Here is a 19,039-nt window from a genome sequence, read left to right on the forward strand (position 1 = left end):
GAAGTTCAGAGTATTTCGGGGCTCTAATTTAAGTCCCACATCAGTTTGAACAGGAGCACAGGGTCACAGATATTATAATATGGGTTGTCTTTAAGATGAATAATACCAAGGCAGTCCTTCCTGCCTATGGTCTCTGCAGTGAGGCGGGTGGCCTGAGGCCTTCATTCACTTGGAGCCAGGTGAGGAAAAAAATGGCTCCTCATCTTCAAGCGGCTTCCTTCTTTAAGAAAACAAACCTCGTCACATTAAAGTCAAATAGGAAAAAAAAAAAGCCAAGCAAGAAAAAAAAAAAAAAAGACCCTCAATTCAATTCTAGTCTGTGAACTTGTGAGTGTCTCCGTACATCCAGTGCTGAGGAGGGAGGGCCACTTCATTAAGGTGGCCGCAATCACTGCTGCATTTACATGACTGGATCAACATGGACAGCCTCTGAAACCGCTCACCATCCGGGCACGCAAAGGTCACAGGCACGGTGCGGGTGCGACGTGGCGAGCAGCACCGTCCATCCGTACACACGCCGCAGTAGTTGGGCCTGTAGAGGCGGATGCTCACACATTCCCCATAGGACAGGTGGATTGGCTCTGCGACTTTCTCAGTTGGGGAGCAGCTTTTCCCTTTCTGTGATCGAGTTATGAAAGCAGAGAGATAAGAGTTATAACCTGGGTCATAATGATTATTATTAGTTGGAATCAAGATAAATGAATAAATAAATAATCTAACAAGATCTGATTTATACCCCCATCTGCGCCTTACAGAGCGGCAGATTAAAGCAGCTTTACACTCATAGTCTGTTTCACATTAAGAGGACTAGACTTCCAAAGCAGGGAATCAGAGAGGGATTATTTTTAGATAAATGTGATTATATTTAAGGTTAAATATTTATTCAACATTTGAGTGTCCTCTGCTGTTAAATACACCAACACCTATGACAGCTCTTGGCAGCAGAGCTTTTAACTCAGTGGAGCAGAGTAAAAGAGTTCTTACCGTGTCCAACGTGTAGGATTAATATAGACACACAACTTCCCTGGGCTTGAGTACACAGACAGAGCCTAGCTATGGACAGTTGCTTGGCAGGAATGCTGAGGGTGGGGGACTATATTTAAAAAGGCGCCGGGCTGCCACCAAAACACTGCTGAGTAAATCAGCACTGCCCAGTTCCCAGTGGATGTGGAGCTTCCCGAAAGTACCGCTAAGATAATCTCTGTTCTTAAGCTCTGGATAAAGATGGCTTTAGCACTAAGAGCATGTTTACTCAGTGCCAGAACATCTAATTTTTCATTCAAGCAAAATTAAAGGTACTGTTTTTGCATGAGGAGTCAAACGCAGATACAGGTTAAATAATAAGTGTTATCACAATTCAGCAGAGTACTGCGTGAGAGATAAGTTGCTATTACAAGTTATCTCGGCAGTGATACGGCTGTTTGAACTATGGTCCCTGTCTGCGTCTGTCTCATTCCTTCGTTCAGATCACGCTCAGTCCATCTCACCTTAGCTGGGACCGCCAGGCTGTGACACGGCCGTATGGTGCAGATTCTGGTCTGTCTCTCCATCTTGCACTGAGGGTTCTTGTTGGTGAGACGAGAAGAAACACCCATCCCACAGCTGCGAGAGCACGGGGACCAGTCGGTGGTCTGTACTGCACACTTGTTCTCCTTCAGCGGGCTCCACACTGAGGAATGTATAAGGGTTACGGAGGGTGGGTGAAAGGCAGGGAGAAAAATGACACCAATTAGAGCAGAGATTCTTGATCTGGAGGTCAGGTACCTCGTCAATGTCTATGAGATAAACTGCCGTGAAATTTGGTTCAGACGTTCATCCCCACTTTTGGATCAGCTTTGGTGATTAGTGGCTTTTCATTCTCTTTCCATTCATCCCCAGCCGGTCGTGGCAGATGGGGGTGTTTTATCTTCCCAGTGTCACAAAGTGCTTGCTCATAGGGAGTTGTGCGATTGTTGGGCTTTCTATCTAATATAGTAGGGTTGTAACCTTACAATATAAAGTACCTCAAGGCAGCTGTTTTTGTGAAATGGTGCTATATAAGTAAACCTGAACTGAATTAAATTGAATCTAGCACTACTATTGAGTGATAGTTTATCTGCTGGTCAGGTTTATTTACCCAATTGTCTTTTGTTCATTGTTAAAAGCAAGATAGAAGGTCACCAAGAATATAAATACAGATAAGTAACCGATAGCAAATCAGAGCAAAGCAGATGATAAATTTGGGATCTCCTGCAGTGTTGCTCTTGTGAAAGGCAAATGTGAGCACATCTGTGTCTAACATTGTGATTGTGAAAAACTCTGTTCTCATATTCTCAGAGTACAGTAAAAGTACTGCCATTATGGAACAACTTTACCTTGTGATTTAAGAAACACTTTTCAATTGTTGCCTCTTATTCACCCATTCATTCATTTGCACATGAATGGTAATGCAAGGTGCTGGTCTGCCACCGGGGATAACATGACCACCGTCTGGCCTGAAGATATTTCAGCATGAGGACAGAAAGAGCCCTTTCTACCACCTTATTCACACAGCCTAGAACAATTGAACTACCTATATAGAGAATCTTTAATATTATACAACCAATGTAAATAAGCAGTACTTAAAGTTACTAAAATATGAACTACACTGCGAGAAACAGTTTGCATACCAGGCAAGTGTTTGTAGCCACGCTCACTGTGCCAGCTGCTGGGTTTGACGTCTGTAAGCTGGTTGGCTAGGACCAGGTCATTTTCAGGGTGGCGCGGCACAGGATGGAGCCGAGGTCTGTGCGGGTGTTGTTGTGGAGGATGCACCTGCGCAGAGAGATACGCAAGATTAGATGGTTGCAGTTCATCTTTGCCATGACGGTGTCCGACTTTCGTGTGCTTTTCCCCACAGTGGGCGTAACCCCTGATTTTCAAGGGGTTAGGTGTTTTAAAGCACTTAATAACAGTACCTGCTCTCAGCAAGCGAACCAGATACTGTTAATCAGAAAGGTTTCGGCATCCTTGCACCAGAGGCTTTACTACAGTGGCTTGTATTAGTTTGCCAAAGCAACTCCAAATTATAGTAAACAAAATAAGAAAATATAATTTTTGATAACTGAGTTTTTAAAAAGTTTTTGGCCAAATTGTTTAATTCAATACACAATTAACAAGTTCATCCACAGTGATTTTTTACCTCCAGTATCATCAAACTGTTTCACAAATTCCTTACAAACTCAATGTAACAAACCTGATGCTTAGGTGGAAGGCGCCATGTGCCCTTATTGCAGTCGACAGTGAAGCAGCACTGCCCAGGTATCCTAACCAAGCGTGGGTAGGGGCAGGATGGTGAAGCTGGTGGCAGCTTGTTGCTACAGAGAGGCGCGCAGCCAACAGCGCCATCAATGCAGGTGCACTGGTGTTTACATCCAGCACGGAAGCTTTCGCCATTCTGGTAGATCCTTCCATTGTACTCACATGTGCGTCCCTCCGATTTTGCTGAAAAGACACATATTACTCGCTGCTTCTGACTTCATCAACACCAACAGTGACACAGGACACTAAAAAAATCCCACAGGACAAATGAGATCAAAAAGTGAGTGGATACAAAGAAGCAGGAAGAGTCAGACCCCCCCGTCTCGTAGGCATGGAAGAACCAGCTATTCATAGTTTGTGGGGCAGCACCGGCATGGTGCAGAAGGAAAGAGTATTTTTATCCCTGAAACCCCCTGTTGCTGTCATAAAACATCTACTACTCATTAAAATGTCTCCTGCTGTGCAAGGTTCCATGTTTCTAAATCACAAACCTAAGAAAGCTTCTCTTATGACCTTTGTCGCACCATTTTGGCTTTTCTTTTACACTCAGTATATAAACTACATTTTCTTGTATTTTAATACTTCAGATGTAGCTTTTCCCCCCCCTCCTCTGAGATTTCTTCCCTCCCAGCATTCATTGTTTTCTCACCTCGGCATATGCCCCAGGCCATGGTCACGTCATTGCCATAATTACACTCCAGCCCTTTGTGGTGGTCGCAAGGCCTCGCAGGGCTGCAATCTTGGTTAAGCTGTGCAGCACACACCTTGCAGCATCCACACCTGTCTGAGACGGCGCTCACGCCTGGAGGGCAGACCGGAGGCTCTGCGGGGCACTCACACACCGCTGGGCAGCGAGCAGTCACCTGAAAGATTCACATATTCAGACAAAGCTCAGAACACGACTTGTATATGTGTGTGTGTGTGTGTGTGTGTGTGTGTGTGTGTGTGTAGCATTTTCCATTATTACTGTTATTATTATTATCAAAATAAAACAGTCAAAAATAAAAACAATAAACCCCACAGGCTTGCATCTATAACCCAATTGTAAAGAAGTCTCCTGGTACTTGGAACAGAAAATTCCCACATCCCCTCTGACTGCCTGTCATCAGCAGGCTGTTAATCTACCAATTTCAGCATTTCTTACGATACCAAATTGTGTGGATGTGCTCTGGCACATGTATGTTTGAATTTCTATTATCTTGTAGACACCCCAGGGTTTGTGACAGATCATCATTTTGTTGGTCATTCATCCAGATATGAAGCATTGTAGTAAATCTCTACAGTAAGTCAAGTTACTGCTGGTCAGCCTTCTCCGAGTGTCTAGACAACTCAGGGTTTGTACTCAGCCCCCTGCTGGCTCATGATTTGAGTCATGGCTCAGTACTAGAGCCAACTTGTTCCAGTGTTTTAGGAATCAGCATGCTACTATGCTCTAAAAAAATAAGACATGAGTAGACAAGCTGATTACCAGAAAGGCAAACTTCATCAGAAAAAAACATTCGTCATTATATAAGTGGGGGTGCAGTGCCACTGTTAAACTCACTTGCACTCTATTTCCCCTTATTGTGTTCGTTTTCTTTTCTTTTCTTTTCTCTCATTCTCTCTCTCTTTTTAATTACTTTAAACATGACCGAGATAAAGTACAGTAAAATCTGCTGCTGGCTCATGAGGATTAATTTGTTTCAATGAAGGAGTGTTTGCTGTTCAGACTCGGTAGCTCAAAGTTTAAGGGCACTTTTACTGTCACAAGTACTTTTAATCTTTAAGTAGACTCACATACTTAATCTTACCTGTGTGATGACGACTGTTGTCAGTAGAGTCAGATAGATGAGAAATGTCATGATTATCCTTAAAAGTTAAAAAACAAACAAAAAAACCCTACAAGTAATTTTAAAACAACAATTTCAAGCAGAAATCGAGGGAAATATTATTGATCTTAATTAATTTCACATGAAGATTCTAGTTTCTTTTTCTCATTAGCTCGGACTTCTATCCTTTTTTTCTAAAGGGGTGAGGAGCTAAACTCTAATTTATAGCCGATGGACTACGTAAGACCCCGCCTCTCTCCGTACTTCTAACCAATCAGCGTGCAGGTAACAGCCCAGATCCTTTTTCCCCCCCAATGGGCGTGACGTTACCGAGCGGATAGTTTGCTGATTGGTGGGCGGGTTTTGAAATGAATGGAGCCATTGATAAAAATCTCAGGGGCGCTCTGTTTGCTTTATGAGTTAAAAATGAAATTGTAACAACTCCTTTCAAGTCACACTTAGCACATTCCTGCTACCACTGAGTAAACACACTCAGCTGAGCCAGACAGCCATGCAACATTAATAAGACCTCCACCTTTGGGGAAATAAGGGAGCAGGAGGAATTCCTTCTTTTTTTGTTCTAAGCCAGGGCAGAAAATTAAAGTGGAGTGCATTAAACAAACATTAACATAATATGAGGGGCAGAGTGAAAATACTCGACTTTGTCTGTGTCCATCATGTTCTAAGAATAAGTGTTTCCAAAGTTTTTAAGTGTAGATTTTGATTGTTTTGCTTTCGCTGTGAATTCAGGTGGACTGCCTGTTTCTATTATTTCTAACCACATGGTGCTGACACGGGAATGATGATGATATGATTGCTTGGAAAGAATGGTGAAGCTGAGGTTAAAAGTAAGATTTTTTTTTTAAGGGTAACACATGTTGGTCGGTCTCCTCTTTCGCTGCCATCTTTTTTTTTCTTTCTTTAACCACAGGTTTCCAGCCACGCCTGTCCTAAAACAGAGACCTCTTTAGAAGAAAGTAACGTGATAGGTAGGTGTTTTGAAAGTTAGGATCCTGCTATGAATGTCAAAGTATTCTTGTAAAGTTCTGGTTTATAGGCTCATTTAATTTTAGGCTTTAAAGAGGATTTAATTTTTTAAAATTTGCGTTACCATCACTACTCACTCAAAATATTTTTTACCTCCAGCTAAAGGGATGAAAGCTCTGTGCTTTAATTTTCAAAAATAATAACAAAACTCAAAAATTATTATTATGTAATTTTTTATAACTTTTACATTTTAACTAATTTCTTTGCTTTTTCCCCCTAAAATATATTTTTATGTATCAATTTAAGATGCATTTCTCAGTGCATTTGTACATATAGGTGTCATGGTACTGGGTGTATGACCCCGTGTTTCCAAGCTTCTGGACATTATGCTGTTTATTTTCAGATATTCAATGTGATTCTTCCTCGTGGTTATTTTTATGTCATGTATATGTTTCTGTTAGCCTTTAGTTCTTTGTGACTTGTGAGTTTTTTCCCTTAGTGTCTTCTCCTGTGTCTTATCTTCACGTTTGTTTTTCTCTTGTCTCCGTGTTTGGAGTTTACTTTCTGTCTTCCCAGTCAGTCATGTCTCCATGTCTGTTTCTCCCTGTGTCCCTGTGTCAAGCCTGTGTGGCTTAGTCTTCATCTCCGTGTTTATTGTACTCCCTGCTTTATTTGGACAGTCTCCTGTCCTGCGTACAGTATGTTCAGTTCTGCTTCCCCTGTCCTGTTAGTCTGTATTAGCGCCGTGTTCCCACCTGTTGCCCATCCTCACGTTCTCCTGTGTGGATTTTAGTTCCCCCTCTCCCTCTGCTTGTTGTCTGGTTGTTCCTATTTGCAGTGTTTCCCTTGTTTATCCCAAGTTCCCTAGCTTCCTGGTTTCCTCCTGGGTTGGGTTTGTATTTTGTATGTTTGCATTTTCAAGTATCTTATTACAGCAAATAAAGTTGTCTCCTTTCGTTTATTCCCCTGTGTCTGAGTCCTGCGTCTGGGTCCTGCCTTGCCTGCCGTACAGTTGTACACAACAATAGTCACAATCTATGAAAATGGGAACTGACAATCTCACTGCACACTGCTCTGCACATAATATATTTGTATAAGAAATAACCCACTTCCTTCTGAAATTTTCCTGTGGAAACTGAGCACTGCTGTAGGTGCCCACCCTTCTGCTTAATCCCACGGTGTGCTCCTACCATGTGACATATATTAGATGTTGTTTGCAATCACTTGACAAGCAATGCTCTTCAGTTTGGGAGCACAGCTGCACATCTCATGGCTATTTGGTGGTTCCCAACTAATGTTTTAATCCAGTTGCTACAGCATGAAGAGTCAAAACAAGGAAGATATGCATGTTTCCTGTTCCTTCCCATCATGAGTCTTCCTGGTGACTCATTTTGCGACCAAAATTTTGTGACTCATTAAGCTGATTTCAGTCCTGACAAAGCCATGTGGCAAACCACTCTTAAATCAGTAATGGGAGTTTCTAAGATCAGCTTTATGACTTTGGTTTGGTTTCTTGAAACCAGCTTTGTGGTTCAGATAGATATTCTAACAACAGTTTAACTCTGTAGATAGATAGATGGATACATTATTGATCCCACGAGAGAAATTCTTGTCTAACAGCAACATAAATAAGAAAAATAGAACAATCTAAAATATATAAACAACATAGTTAAAGTAAAAGTGCCACAGGTGCATCCTGAGATTTTTTAATTGAATACAACAGTGATAAAAACAACAAATACAAAATAGGTTAAGGTACAGAAAATGTAAGAGGCTGAGATTGTTGAACAGAGTAATGCAAATTGAATTAATAAATAATGTCTACACTATAAACCTGAGAAAGAGCTACAAGAATGTATAATACAGAAATATATGTGTGGAATCTCAAGCCTAACAGGTGTGTACACCTGTCACAGCAAGAAGAGGTATTGTACAATTTCACAGAGGATGGTAGGAATGATTTCCTGAAGCGCTCTTTATGGCAGCAGGATTGAAGGAGCTCTGCTGCCTCACTAGTGCTGAGTGGAGTAGGTTAGATGGATTTTCCATGATGGCAAGCAGTTTGTTCATTGACCTCCTGACCCTCACTGACTCAAACAACTCCAGATTCTGGCCAGTGGTGATTGCAGCCTTGTGAATCAGTTTGCTGATCCTGATTTACAGTATATGTTATTTTATTTATATTATTAAATTAACTCAGGATTATATACTTTTTTTCAGAATAACAATGAAAATCTTGTATCGTGTATGGAGCACAGGCATTAAAACACACCTCATCTGGGTAGACGGTGTTTTGGGAGTAATCCTGGGACATTTGGATTCAACACTGAACCCTCTGGAGATGTTGTTTCCTATCAGCGAAACGCGGAAGAAGGATGGCACCCACTTGACAACCCAGAAAAGTGCCACCACTCAGTTGAGCAGTTCATTGAGCCCAAGCTGCAGATCTTATAGGTGCACCAAGTCAACAAACTGAATCTTGAAAATGAATAATCATCTTGAACAGGCACAGAGTTTCCTTACTTGTGATTTTAAACTGTTAACACACTGTAGAGAGATGGAGTGTTAAAAAGAAGGATGCTGGTGGACACTGGACAGAACTGGACTAGTGTTTCCATTGAGTACACCAGTTAAAATTTCCTGACTGGAGTCATGGCTCCTGCTTTATAAAAGGAAACCACGTCCGGAAACTGTCAGTCATAGCTCTAATGGTATGACGAGAGAGACAAAGTCATGGCCCATCTATTTTAATCCTCTGGTGGTCATGGTACAGGGAGAGGTCTGAAAGTCCTGTGACTACTTCTTTTCTCAGCGTCTCCACTGATGCCTAATAAGAGAGAATCAGAAGAATGAACACTTCACTTTGACGAGGGTAGAAAGCTAATGCTGAAGGGGATCGGACTGTTTTTAAACAGGAAAACACTTTATGCAGGAAACTGTCTGTGAGAAGTTTTATTAGGATTTGTAGTAGTTCTATAGTTTTATTTGATTTCTGCTTGTTTATGTATTTGTGTCTTAGTGACCCTGAAAAAAGGCGGTTCATCTGAAGGATTTTAGCCCTCTAAATATCTTTACTTCAGAGAATTATAATGTTCATTTAACTCAGAACACTTTAATGTGGGAGATATAAATAACCTTTCTCCAAGCTGAGATTAAAATAGAGTTTAAGTGACTACTGGGAAAAATTTCCTTCTAATTTAATGAGGAAGTGGACTACAGTTTCACCATAATGACATTCTTTAAATACCGTTATGTAACATAAGCCCAGGGGGCTCTCAAGCGAAAGACTGAGCACCTAGAAAGGGGCACCATATAAATTTGAGGTGCTGTATGAAGATTACCAGAGGACAAAAGAATGGAAAAAAATTTGCAGCGCACAAATTTGTTGTCTTAGTTTGGAACATTTTCAAAATCTGATGTTGCACACAGGCCTCAATGTTGTTTCCATTTGGTGGGACTGTTGATATAGATTAAAGGCCTGCCCAGAGTTTGATAAAAATTAAATAAAATGTTCTGAGAAGGCAATGAAAACCAACTACTGTAACTAACACAATATCAGAGAATAAATATACTCAAGTGTAAAATTAAAGAACTCACAATGAAGAATTGTTACTTTCACAAACAGAATATTGCCTTTTTATTATTAGATTACTACAGAAATGTTAACTTTGTTTCATTTCAGCACCTTACTTAGTATGTATGCCAAGATCTTTCAATAAAAGTGGACATAAAAGGCACAAAAGTGTCGAGTCATCCCTCAATTCTTTATATTTCACTTCCAAGGAGCAGAAGTGGTCTTGAGCTTTAGTTCTCCAGGATTTATAAAGATATTTCAAAGTTTTTTAGTGCATCCCTTGTACCTGAATGCTTAATATTTATCTATGAATCATTCTAACATAAAAAATGCACCTAACTCCTAAAATAGTATTGTTGCACAAAGAGCCTGATTCCTAAAGAGCTATTATTTGCAAACTTGGCATTTCTTGGGATAGTGTGTCCTTAAAAGATTTGAGGAAACTGGACAAGTGGGGGAGAAAATAAGACCTAAAAGCAGGCCTAAAAACTCAATTTGAACTTTTTGGTTGAAATTATTGTCAGTACATATGGAAGAGGTCAGAAGAGTCGGCTCTGTCATGCTTTGTGGCTGCATTCTAGTCAGTGGTGTTGGGGACCCAGAAAAGTACCATCAAATTTTTATCCATCATGCAATACCATCTGAAAACATTGGATTGGCATCAGCTTCATTTCTCAACATGGTGATCCCAACACTAATGATCCCAAACACACTGGTCCCAGATATGCAGTAAAACCTGGATAGAAAAACACAGTGGAACACTATTAGTCATAGACTGACCTCCTCAAAGCCCCAAACAACATTACTGAAGCAGAAAAGGGAACAAAAGGCAGTCAACATCCAAAGAAGAGCTTTGAATGTCAATCGAGAAGCCTGGAGAACCGTTCCTGAAGACTACTCAAAGAACTTACATGAAAGATTGCCAAGAAAGTTCAGGCTGTGTTGACTAATAAAAGTGGCCATAACAAAAATTGCCTTTCAACTGCTTGTTAAAATTATAAAAACTCTATTTTTGATTAATCATTGTAGAGATCACTACTACCATTTTCATAGCAAAAAATAAAAAAAAATGAGGGGTTCCTCAAGACTTTGGGACAGTGCAGAGTGTTCAAAAATAGTATGTTGTTGTTGTTATTAATTTTAAAAAAATATCTTAAGTGGTGGAAAATAGAAATTCTCAAGCAAAGTATAATCCAAAATGTTACGTTACCACTCATTACTAACTATATGTAACCGATGCCCCTGAGGGAAAAACAATAATGAAATGTATAGAACATGCAGTATAGTGCACTCACTAAAAAAACAAAGTGATGTCAGCTGCTGAATGATCCTATACTGTTATATATATTTTTCTCTCATGTGGCTGAGCGGCATTTTTAATGGCAGCACAATACATAAAATATATAATATGAGTGACAGCTTTATGAGAAAAGGCTGATGTGGGAAAATAAGGAAACATCCAAAGGAAAGAACAGTGACTAAAACTATGTACAAGGGTGGCAGGAGAAGTGTGTTTATGTGTGTTCGGTGAAGTGAAGGTTTGTGGTGACAGGTGTTTCGAAGTAAGAGAATTTGTTTTTTCAAGAGGAGGAGTGAGCAAGTTCCCCGCTGACTAGTCTGCTCTGCCATGACGGGGTACATGGCAGTCTGGTGGCATGGTATTTCGCACACAAACAGACAGCTGGGATTACTGCCCATACCACCTTTAAGGTCACATGAACCAAATTACACGATACAGAGGTCACAGACTTTTATAAACACATATGGACATATGTAAGGAAGCGCATGATAGAAAAGGTAATTTAAAGGTAATTATACAGATGGGAGAATGAAACTGAGGCTTAAAGAAAACACAGGAAGAGAAAGTGCAAGTGGAGATGACAGGGTCGTTACACTGTTTTCTCAAAACAGCGGAAGAATAAAGGTTATTTAAAAAAAAACAAACCAAACCCAAAAAACCAAAACAAAACTCATGCACTGATTATCTTTGACAGATACAGAGGCTGTGCGTGAGAACTCAGGTGATACAGTGTGGATACACCACATCTACCCTCGTCAAAGTGATAGTATAATGTGCAATGGAATATGTGCTAAATCTGAAATCTGACACTGACAGATGGTTCTGGTGTTAATGAAGTGTGAAGTTTGAAACATTGTAAAGTTACATAACAGAGCAAGACTCTGGTTTTTGAGGAGAAGAGATGGTACCTGGCCGACTGAGTCCATGAACTGCTTGAATACTTGAAGCAACTTCTCCCTCTTGTGGAAGTTTAATAAAAACCCCATACACACACAACATTGAAATCAAAGATTTGAAAAACATTTAAACGGTGATAAAAAAAAAAAAAAAAAAAAAAAGCTGACTTGGACAGTCCTTTAATTTTTCCTGAACTGAGACAAACACAGGGCTGCTTCTTGATGGCATGAATGTCTATGAGGCTTTTGCAGATAATGCACAGCAGAGACTGTTTTCTTTCCCAATGCTCCACAAGATGGAGCCAAATGCTACAATATGAGCAAAAGTATCTTTTGCCATTTAAGATTCGATTGCGTTCCATTGAATAGGCAGATACACAAAAGAGCTCCATGAATCCTCATGGTGAAAGCTCAACACTACTCGGCTTGCTGTTTTCAAAGTCCAAAAGGAGGGTTTTGACTAGTCGTGGGCAGGAATGTGCAAACTATGTAGGCAATCATGGGTTACAGATCACGTCCATATCAAACGATTTTTATTGGAAAATCTTCCTGCTGCACGACTAATGAATGTTTTGTTACTTTCATCTCCTTTGCCTGCTCACCCTCCCTGATCTTTAATTAAACTCTTATCAACAGACTGTGAGTAGGTGGTGGAGCTGATGAGGGATCTTCTCGCCCTCACTCTCGCTCCTTATCTTCTCTGTTTATATCACTCGTTCCCCCTCCCCATTCTTGGTTTTTCAATTCATTTCCTTTCACTAAACCTCACTGACTCCCTTTCCCTCATGCCTTCCTCTCCTATCTTTCTCCAGACTGTGACAGCAGAGCACAGCGGCTTTGAACCCGGTTTTATTCAGAGCACGCTCTTGTCTCCCATCACCCATGGTCTCCTGATTAGTCTGCCCCCTCCTTCTTAGCAGTCACTAAGGCTCACAGCAGCTAACTGACAGGCAAGGAAAAAGCTTTTCCCAGGTAGAGTAGCAGCACTGCCTCAAGACTTGTAAGCCTAAATATCCCAGTCATCTGGGAGGTGGGGATTACCCTTTGGCCGGCTGCTAGATCCTTCATTTCCCATATGGGAGTGTTGGGTTTGAAAGGCACAAATATGGGAGCTTGTTCTTCAAAAGCTGCTGTAAGGGTGGACACATAGGATTTAGCCCTTGATATTTAATACCCACTTACATGAAATTTAGAAAATTACATTGGAAAACAGATCACTTGGTGCTGGTTCGAGAAAAAAAATGACAGAAAATGCTGCTCAGGCTGGTACACTGTAACCAATAGATGTTATGTAAAGATTTTTAGTGGATTTAAGCCACATGCTTTTTAACTGTGGTTCAGTCACACTCATTACAGCAGAGATAGAGAATGTAAACGTAAGCTGGCGGGAATGAGTCATCTTCCCAAGAAATACTGGTTAGAGCATTTCATTTCAGCACCATATGCTACTGTCTGGTTATTAATATCTTTCTCAGTAATTTGCTTCTGGATTTTTCTGTTTAATATAACATGATAAGGCTCCTCCTTCACTGAGCCACTCCATCACTCTGACCACTGGTGGCCATGGCTCAGGTGGTGAGCAGGTTGCCCATTAACTGTAAACTTGCTGGTGTCCTTGAACAAGACACTAATCTCAGTGTTTCTCCAAACAGCAGATGAACACCTGGATGAGAAATCTGCCATCAGTGATGGGTGTGTGTGCTTGTGAAATTCTACGAGGTGCACTGTAGTATTGAGGTTTTGCAGACATTTGACAGCTAACCATGTGACCTTAATTAATCAAGTCACGGCGACACTGTAAGGTCAATTGGATAAGCCCCAGTCACATAGGTCTAGAGACCAGTCTCTGCCCATGTGGCAACAACCAATTGTGAGGGAGACCTTGTGCATGCCAAAGTCAGCAAAACCTCTTTGTGATTGCTACCAGATTGTTGGGGTTGTCTATAGTTTTCATTCAGACAAACGGCCCAAGCAGTAGTGAAAAAGAGACCAATTGCCTTCAAGTAAAAGTTGGAACATGTTGGAGGACTGTAGCTAGTGTTTGCAGACAATCTGTCTCACTGACAAAGTAATCTTAAGGAGATTTTTGTTACAGCACCATATTTGCAAATAATTTTACCTGGCGACAGTCAAACTTCCAAAAACCAATCACAAACAAGCTAGGAAATATATATTTTCCGCTTACAAGAAGCGGTTGCAACACATCCAGTATGGCAGACATCTCTCAAGCAATGTGTGGATGACATCAGGCGAGACCTCTATATATGCTTTAACATTTTCCTTTGGATCAGCTTTGGTAATCCATGGCTTTTTATTGGTTTCATGGTAGATGGCTTCCCATACCTGAACCTGGTTCTGCTGAAGGTTTCTTCCTGTAAATAGTAAGTTTTTCTTTCTCACTGTCACCAAGTGATTGCTCATAGGGGGTCATTATACGATATGAGCATAACATGGTGATGTTAGCAAGATTAGCTACTGTCTTTAAATTCAGTTTCCCAGCTTCAGTTTCTCTGTTAACAATTTTTTTTCTCTATTTCACAGTGTGAACAACCATGTACACTTTCAGTAAACTATCAAAATAATTCTGCATAATATCAAGATTCCAAGATGGTGTAAAACTGCATGCATGTTGTGACGGTACAGTTCACTTCTTGTCTTTTACTCCAGAACCCCCTCCTCCTACTCCATCTGTCCCCAGCCATGCATCCCATTCTGAACTGCTACTCGCCATCTATTCCCCACAAGCACACATCCTTTTCTCCCCATCTGCACTGAAATGCACCTCAAGCTGACAACAAATGCAACCTTTCTTCAGCAGAGACAGACAGACTAACACAGATATGTCAGTCTGCAGCATTTGCAGATAACCAACATCTCTCTCTCTGTCCTCTCACTCCACCCTGCATTCCCCACTCTCTCTTTCTCCGCTTGTTCCGACCCCACTGGAATGCACTTCTTATGAAGATAAATGACTCCTCTCAGCTTCCTTACCCTCCTCCCATCTGCTTCCTATGCAGCTATGGTGGGGAATTCCCGTGGAATTTTCTCATTCCTCTGAGTGTCTTGCCTGACAGGTTCACAGCATCTTTTTTTTTTGTTCTCAGTGAAGATAACAAAGGACCATACAAGCTTTGCTGGAGAAGCTTGTATCATTTGAGAAGTTAAACTATAGTTCATCACATTTTTATTATAAAGGAAATGAAGTCAAACTCTGTAACTCTGATATGGTTCAGATGGCAGATAGAAAACCAATCCGGTGTGAAACAGATTCAGCGTGTGACTCTTTCATATTACAAAAAGGCACTATTTTTGGAAATGCACCTAGACTAGTCATTAGGGTCAGAAAATGATGGGAAAATTGAACCCACTCTCGTGACTATATTAAGCTAACACAATGAATCTAGTTCTCCTCTCTACCCATAGAATATTTTAACTTGGAACCACAGACCATGTTTAAACAGAGACAGGGTTTCATCTTTTCCTTATACACACTGCAGTGCAATCACATAATGTACATTTAAATGTAAACGACACCTGAGCATGTCCCACAATCTAAAAAAAATAAAAGGCAGTGTATCGTCACCACCTTATCCCTTGTATCTTATTGTTTTTGGTCATCAATGGCATTGTTGGTGGTTGTCGTTAACCTGGGCCCTGGACATTCTGGTATAGGCATCAGGCATCTTGATTTTCATTTGTCAACATTTCTGTTTCTGTTAAAAAACCCAAACAAACAATAAAACAGTCTGTCTCTGCTGTGCATGCACTGAGCTCTTCCAAATGACATTCTTGGTTGGAGAAACTTAGTCACATTGTCTAAAATCATTGCTGTGTTTGGAAACTGAGTAGAGTGAAACTGATACTAAAATCAAGGGATGAGACAAAAATGATGCCAAAACGATGTTACTTCCATTCCTTTCTTTCCACGCAGGAGCAGGAAGCCATGAATAAATCAAAGAATGAGCAAACTCCGTACAAGTCATGAGTGCTTCGGTGCGTGTGAGGGGAAATTTATAAGGCAGAGCGGGAATGTTTAATTTAAAATGAAGACAAAGAATAGGCCATAAAAAACAGTGTATTCCACTCACCCTGGCACCTTGAGCTACGTCGAGAAGCAGCAACCAAAAGACAAAACATTTATCAAGGACATAGTGCAGCCTTCTTTTTTGGCACACTAAAAAGTCATAACTTCAGAACCTCCTGTTTTGTTTTGTTATTTTCTTAGAATGAGTCAATATCACAGCGATGGGTTGTGTTAGAGTCAAAGTCATATCATGTGATCAGTGGTGAAAGGACGGCTTTTCAGTATCATACAAACAGCACATGGAAGAATGGACGCATGAGTGGGATTACCAGTAGCATGACCAAAAATAGACCTCGTCTTTGTCTCTGTGTTCTTGTTTGTTAATAATAAGTAAACACAAGTAAAAACAAGCAGATTCAAACCCATAAACTGTTTATTATTGCTCTGATTGCTCGCAATTTAATACCTATACAAAGACACGATATGAGAGTTTCTAGATGATGATGAGCTTCTGACATCATCCATCTCCTACAGATGAGCAAATGATATCACTACTACTCAAGACTATCAATTAAATGAGATTCTATTTGTATTTATTTTAATTGTAAGTGACCATGTACCATACTAAACCCAAGTTTTACCATCTGGTGTACCAAAGTAGCCCAAGGTTGTTCCATCTGTAGTGTTGAATTTCACGGACAGAAATCTTTTTATTCACACACACACACACACACACACACACACACACACACACACACACACACACACACACACACACACACACACACACACACACACACACACACACACACACACACACACACAGTGCCACCAGTATTATAAGTAAAAAACCTGCAGATGAAAGAGGAATTTGATGGATTTAGTGGGAATGTAGGCTATCGGCACACTGAGCTCTGCATTCTTTCCTTTTTTTTTTTTAAAAACCTGAAATTAAACCATGGTAGAAATGAGGGCATTTGCGAATGAATTTGATTTCCTTTGATGTGAAAAGCTGATGCTTAAAAGTAGTTCATAAAGTGATGATTTGCTCGGAGAAAAGTGTTTGATGAAACGTTTGTGGTGTTTTTTTGCCCAAAAAAGGAAAAAAAGAAATTTTTTGGGACAATATTTGCCCGTGTGTGTGCTCGTGTGTATATATATGCTTTATATGCTTTCGGTGAGTATCGTTCACCAAGACGTGTTGAAATGCCCTTACCCTACACAAAAACAAATACCTTACAATTAACCTGCAAATCACACATACAATTTTGCTGTACATGTACAATGACAAAAAAGGGCTATTCTATTCTGTTATTAGTAATAGTAGTTATAGTAACAGTAATAGCATTCAATTCAAAGATGTGGGTTTAAACTTTGTAAGACAGCTAGACCTTCATTGATTGAAATTTGTAAAGGAGAGAATGAACAAATTCAGGGTACTCAGGCTTTATGCACATATTTGTTTATACTTACTGTTTTTATTGAGAACCTATATGTATGTGATCAACAGCAAGAGAGTTTACTGAAATAGAATTGTAAAATAGAATTTTAGAGACTAAAAAGGATAGTTTATCTAGTAAAAAAACACACAAAAAAACCCCCAGTCCTGCAGTGCTTGCTGCTACTGTTAAGACCTACCTGCACAGTTAGATTGAAAAAACAGAGGATAAAGGTACTACGAAGAAGCGCTTCTTTTTCACTATAAAACATAGATCTACAGGAGGTGGACCATGAGGTTGATGCACACAAAACTGAGGTATTAGCTCGGTGTTGACACAGAAGGAAAAGAGCAATGTGAAAAAGGGATTTTCAGCCTCAGCAGCTGTCAGTCAGAAGGCAAGTGTTCTATTTGATGCTACATTCACATATTGGACATTAACGATGATTTAGCTACAAAAGCAGCTAACCTTGCTTTCATTTTTTTCATTGCTTTTCGAAGCAAACACTGCCAAAAACCCCTTAAAGACCTATATATTTTCATTTATGAGGTGTGAAGATTTTTTATTGTAGCCTCTAAAACAAATTTCCTTGCAAACAGTTGAAGTCTAATCTGATCTAATTTCAAAACAAAAGCAAAAGAACAACAATGACAACAAAAAATCTGCCTCCTTTTGTACATCTACACTCTTTCCCTTTATTTGCTTCAAGACACATTTATACCCTTCCTGTAGCTCGGCTAAACACAATCTCATCAATATTTGCAAGTACAAGTGCAACCACTGTCTGATAAAGGCCTATCTCAAGGGCACCTGTCACCATGATGTAGCCTCGAGATATGTATCTAAATTATAATTTTCAAGAACAGACTTAAGGCATGTTGTCAATTCAAACTAGACTGGTCTGGAAGCAGTACTCTTAACATGTTTTTATCCTAGAGCATCAAATACTGCTGCTCTGTGTTATCTGGTGTTAATCCAGAGATTCAGCAGTCAGTTGTCTGAATGATAACAGACATTTTTGAAATTATTTTAGGTATCACCCAGAGACGGTATTAAGAGGTTAATGAACACTGGGCTTGATTGTGAAGCACACTAGACTCCTTCTCTGTCAGAGGGGCTTAGGTGTTTGATTTGAGGTTTAAAAATTATTGAAGGAAATATTTAATTTCCAAGGGTAATACTCAAAGTCACGTAGGGACATCTTTCTTTTTCTTGAGAAATTACATAAGCTATTTTAACAAATATGTTTACTATTAAGGTATTGAAACAATAAAACATTTCATTAAAAAAAAAAAAGAAGTGACTTTTTTTTTACTGATGCTAAAAATATTTAGCTATTTAGCTATTAATTTGTTGCTGTACTATTCACAGTGGGACAAAGTGGCAGCTTCTCACATACTTTTACTTTAGCAAAGGATTTGGACAGATTTCTGCTGCTGTTCCTGTGTGTTGTCCTGGAGGGCATGGGCCAACGACATATTTTGTCGTTTAATTTGGATGACTTGTTGCACTGAGCTGGGAGGCTTTGGTTGACAGCTGGACTTGATCTTTGAGGTCTGCTGCCATATCTGGAGTCAGCTGGAGAACCCAATGATTGGCAGACTGCCAGGCAGCGAAGTAGGTGTGTTTCCAGTATTGCTGAGGTTGTGTCAGTATTTTTTCTTCTGCTGACGTTGTACTCTTGTAATCTCATCAAGTGTCAGAGCTGCCTGGATTGTTTGCTATATAACCC

The 19,039-nt window shown here is 40.1% G+C and overlaps 1 protein-coding gene across 1 annotated transcript; it reads right to left on the reverse strand.

Moving 5' to 3' along the window:
* Positions 1-270: 270 nt before the first annotated feature.
* On the reverse strand, positions 271-5,263 carry LOC113023990 (protein CYR61-like). Its single transcript, XM_026170527.1, has 6 exons — positions 5,070-5,263; positions 3,929-4,142; positions 3,215-3,462; positions 2,649-2,793; positions 1,488-1,669; positions 271-618 (listed from the first exon to the last, which is right to left on the reverse strand). The coding sequence occupies exons 1-6, from the start codon at positions 5,118-5,120 to the stop codon at positions 313-315; spliced, it is 1,146 nt and encodes a 381-aa protein (XP_026026312.1). The 5' UTR covers positions 5,121-5,263; the 3' UTR covers positions 271-312.
* Between the last annotated feature and the right edge of the window lie 13,776 nt (positions 5,264-19,039).

Source organism: Astatotilapia calliptera, chromosome 6 (genome assembly GCF_900246225.1).
Source record: "Astatotilapia calliptera chromosome 6, fAstCal1.2, whole genome shotgun sequence".
Lineage (NCBI taxonomy): Eukaryota > Metazoa > Chordata > Actinopteri > Cichliformes > Cichlidae > Astatotilapia > Astatotilapia calliptera.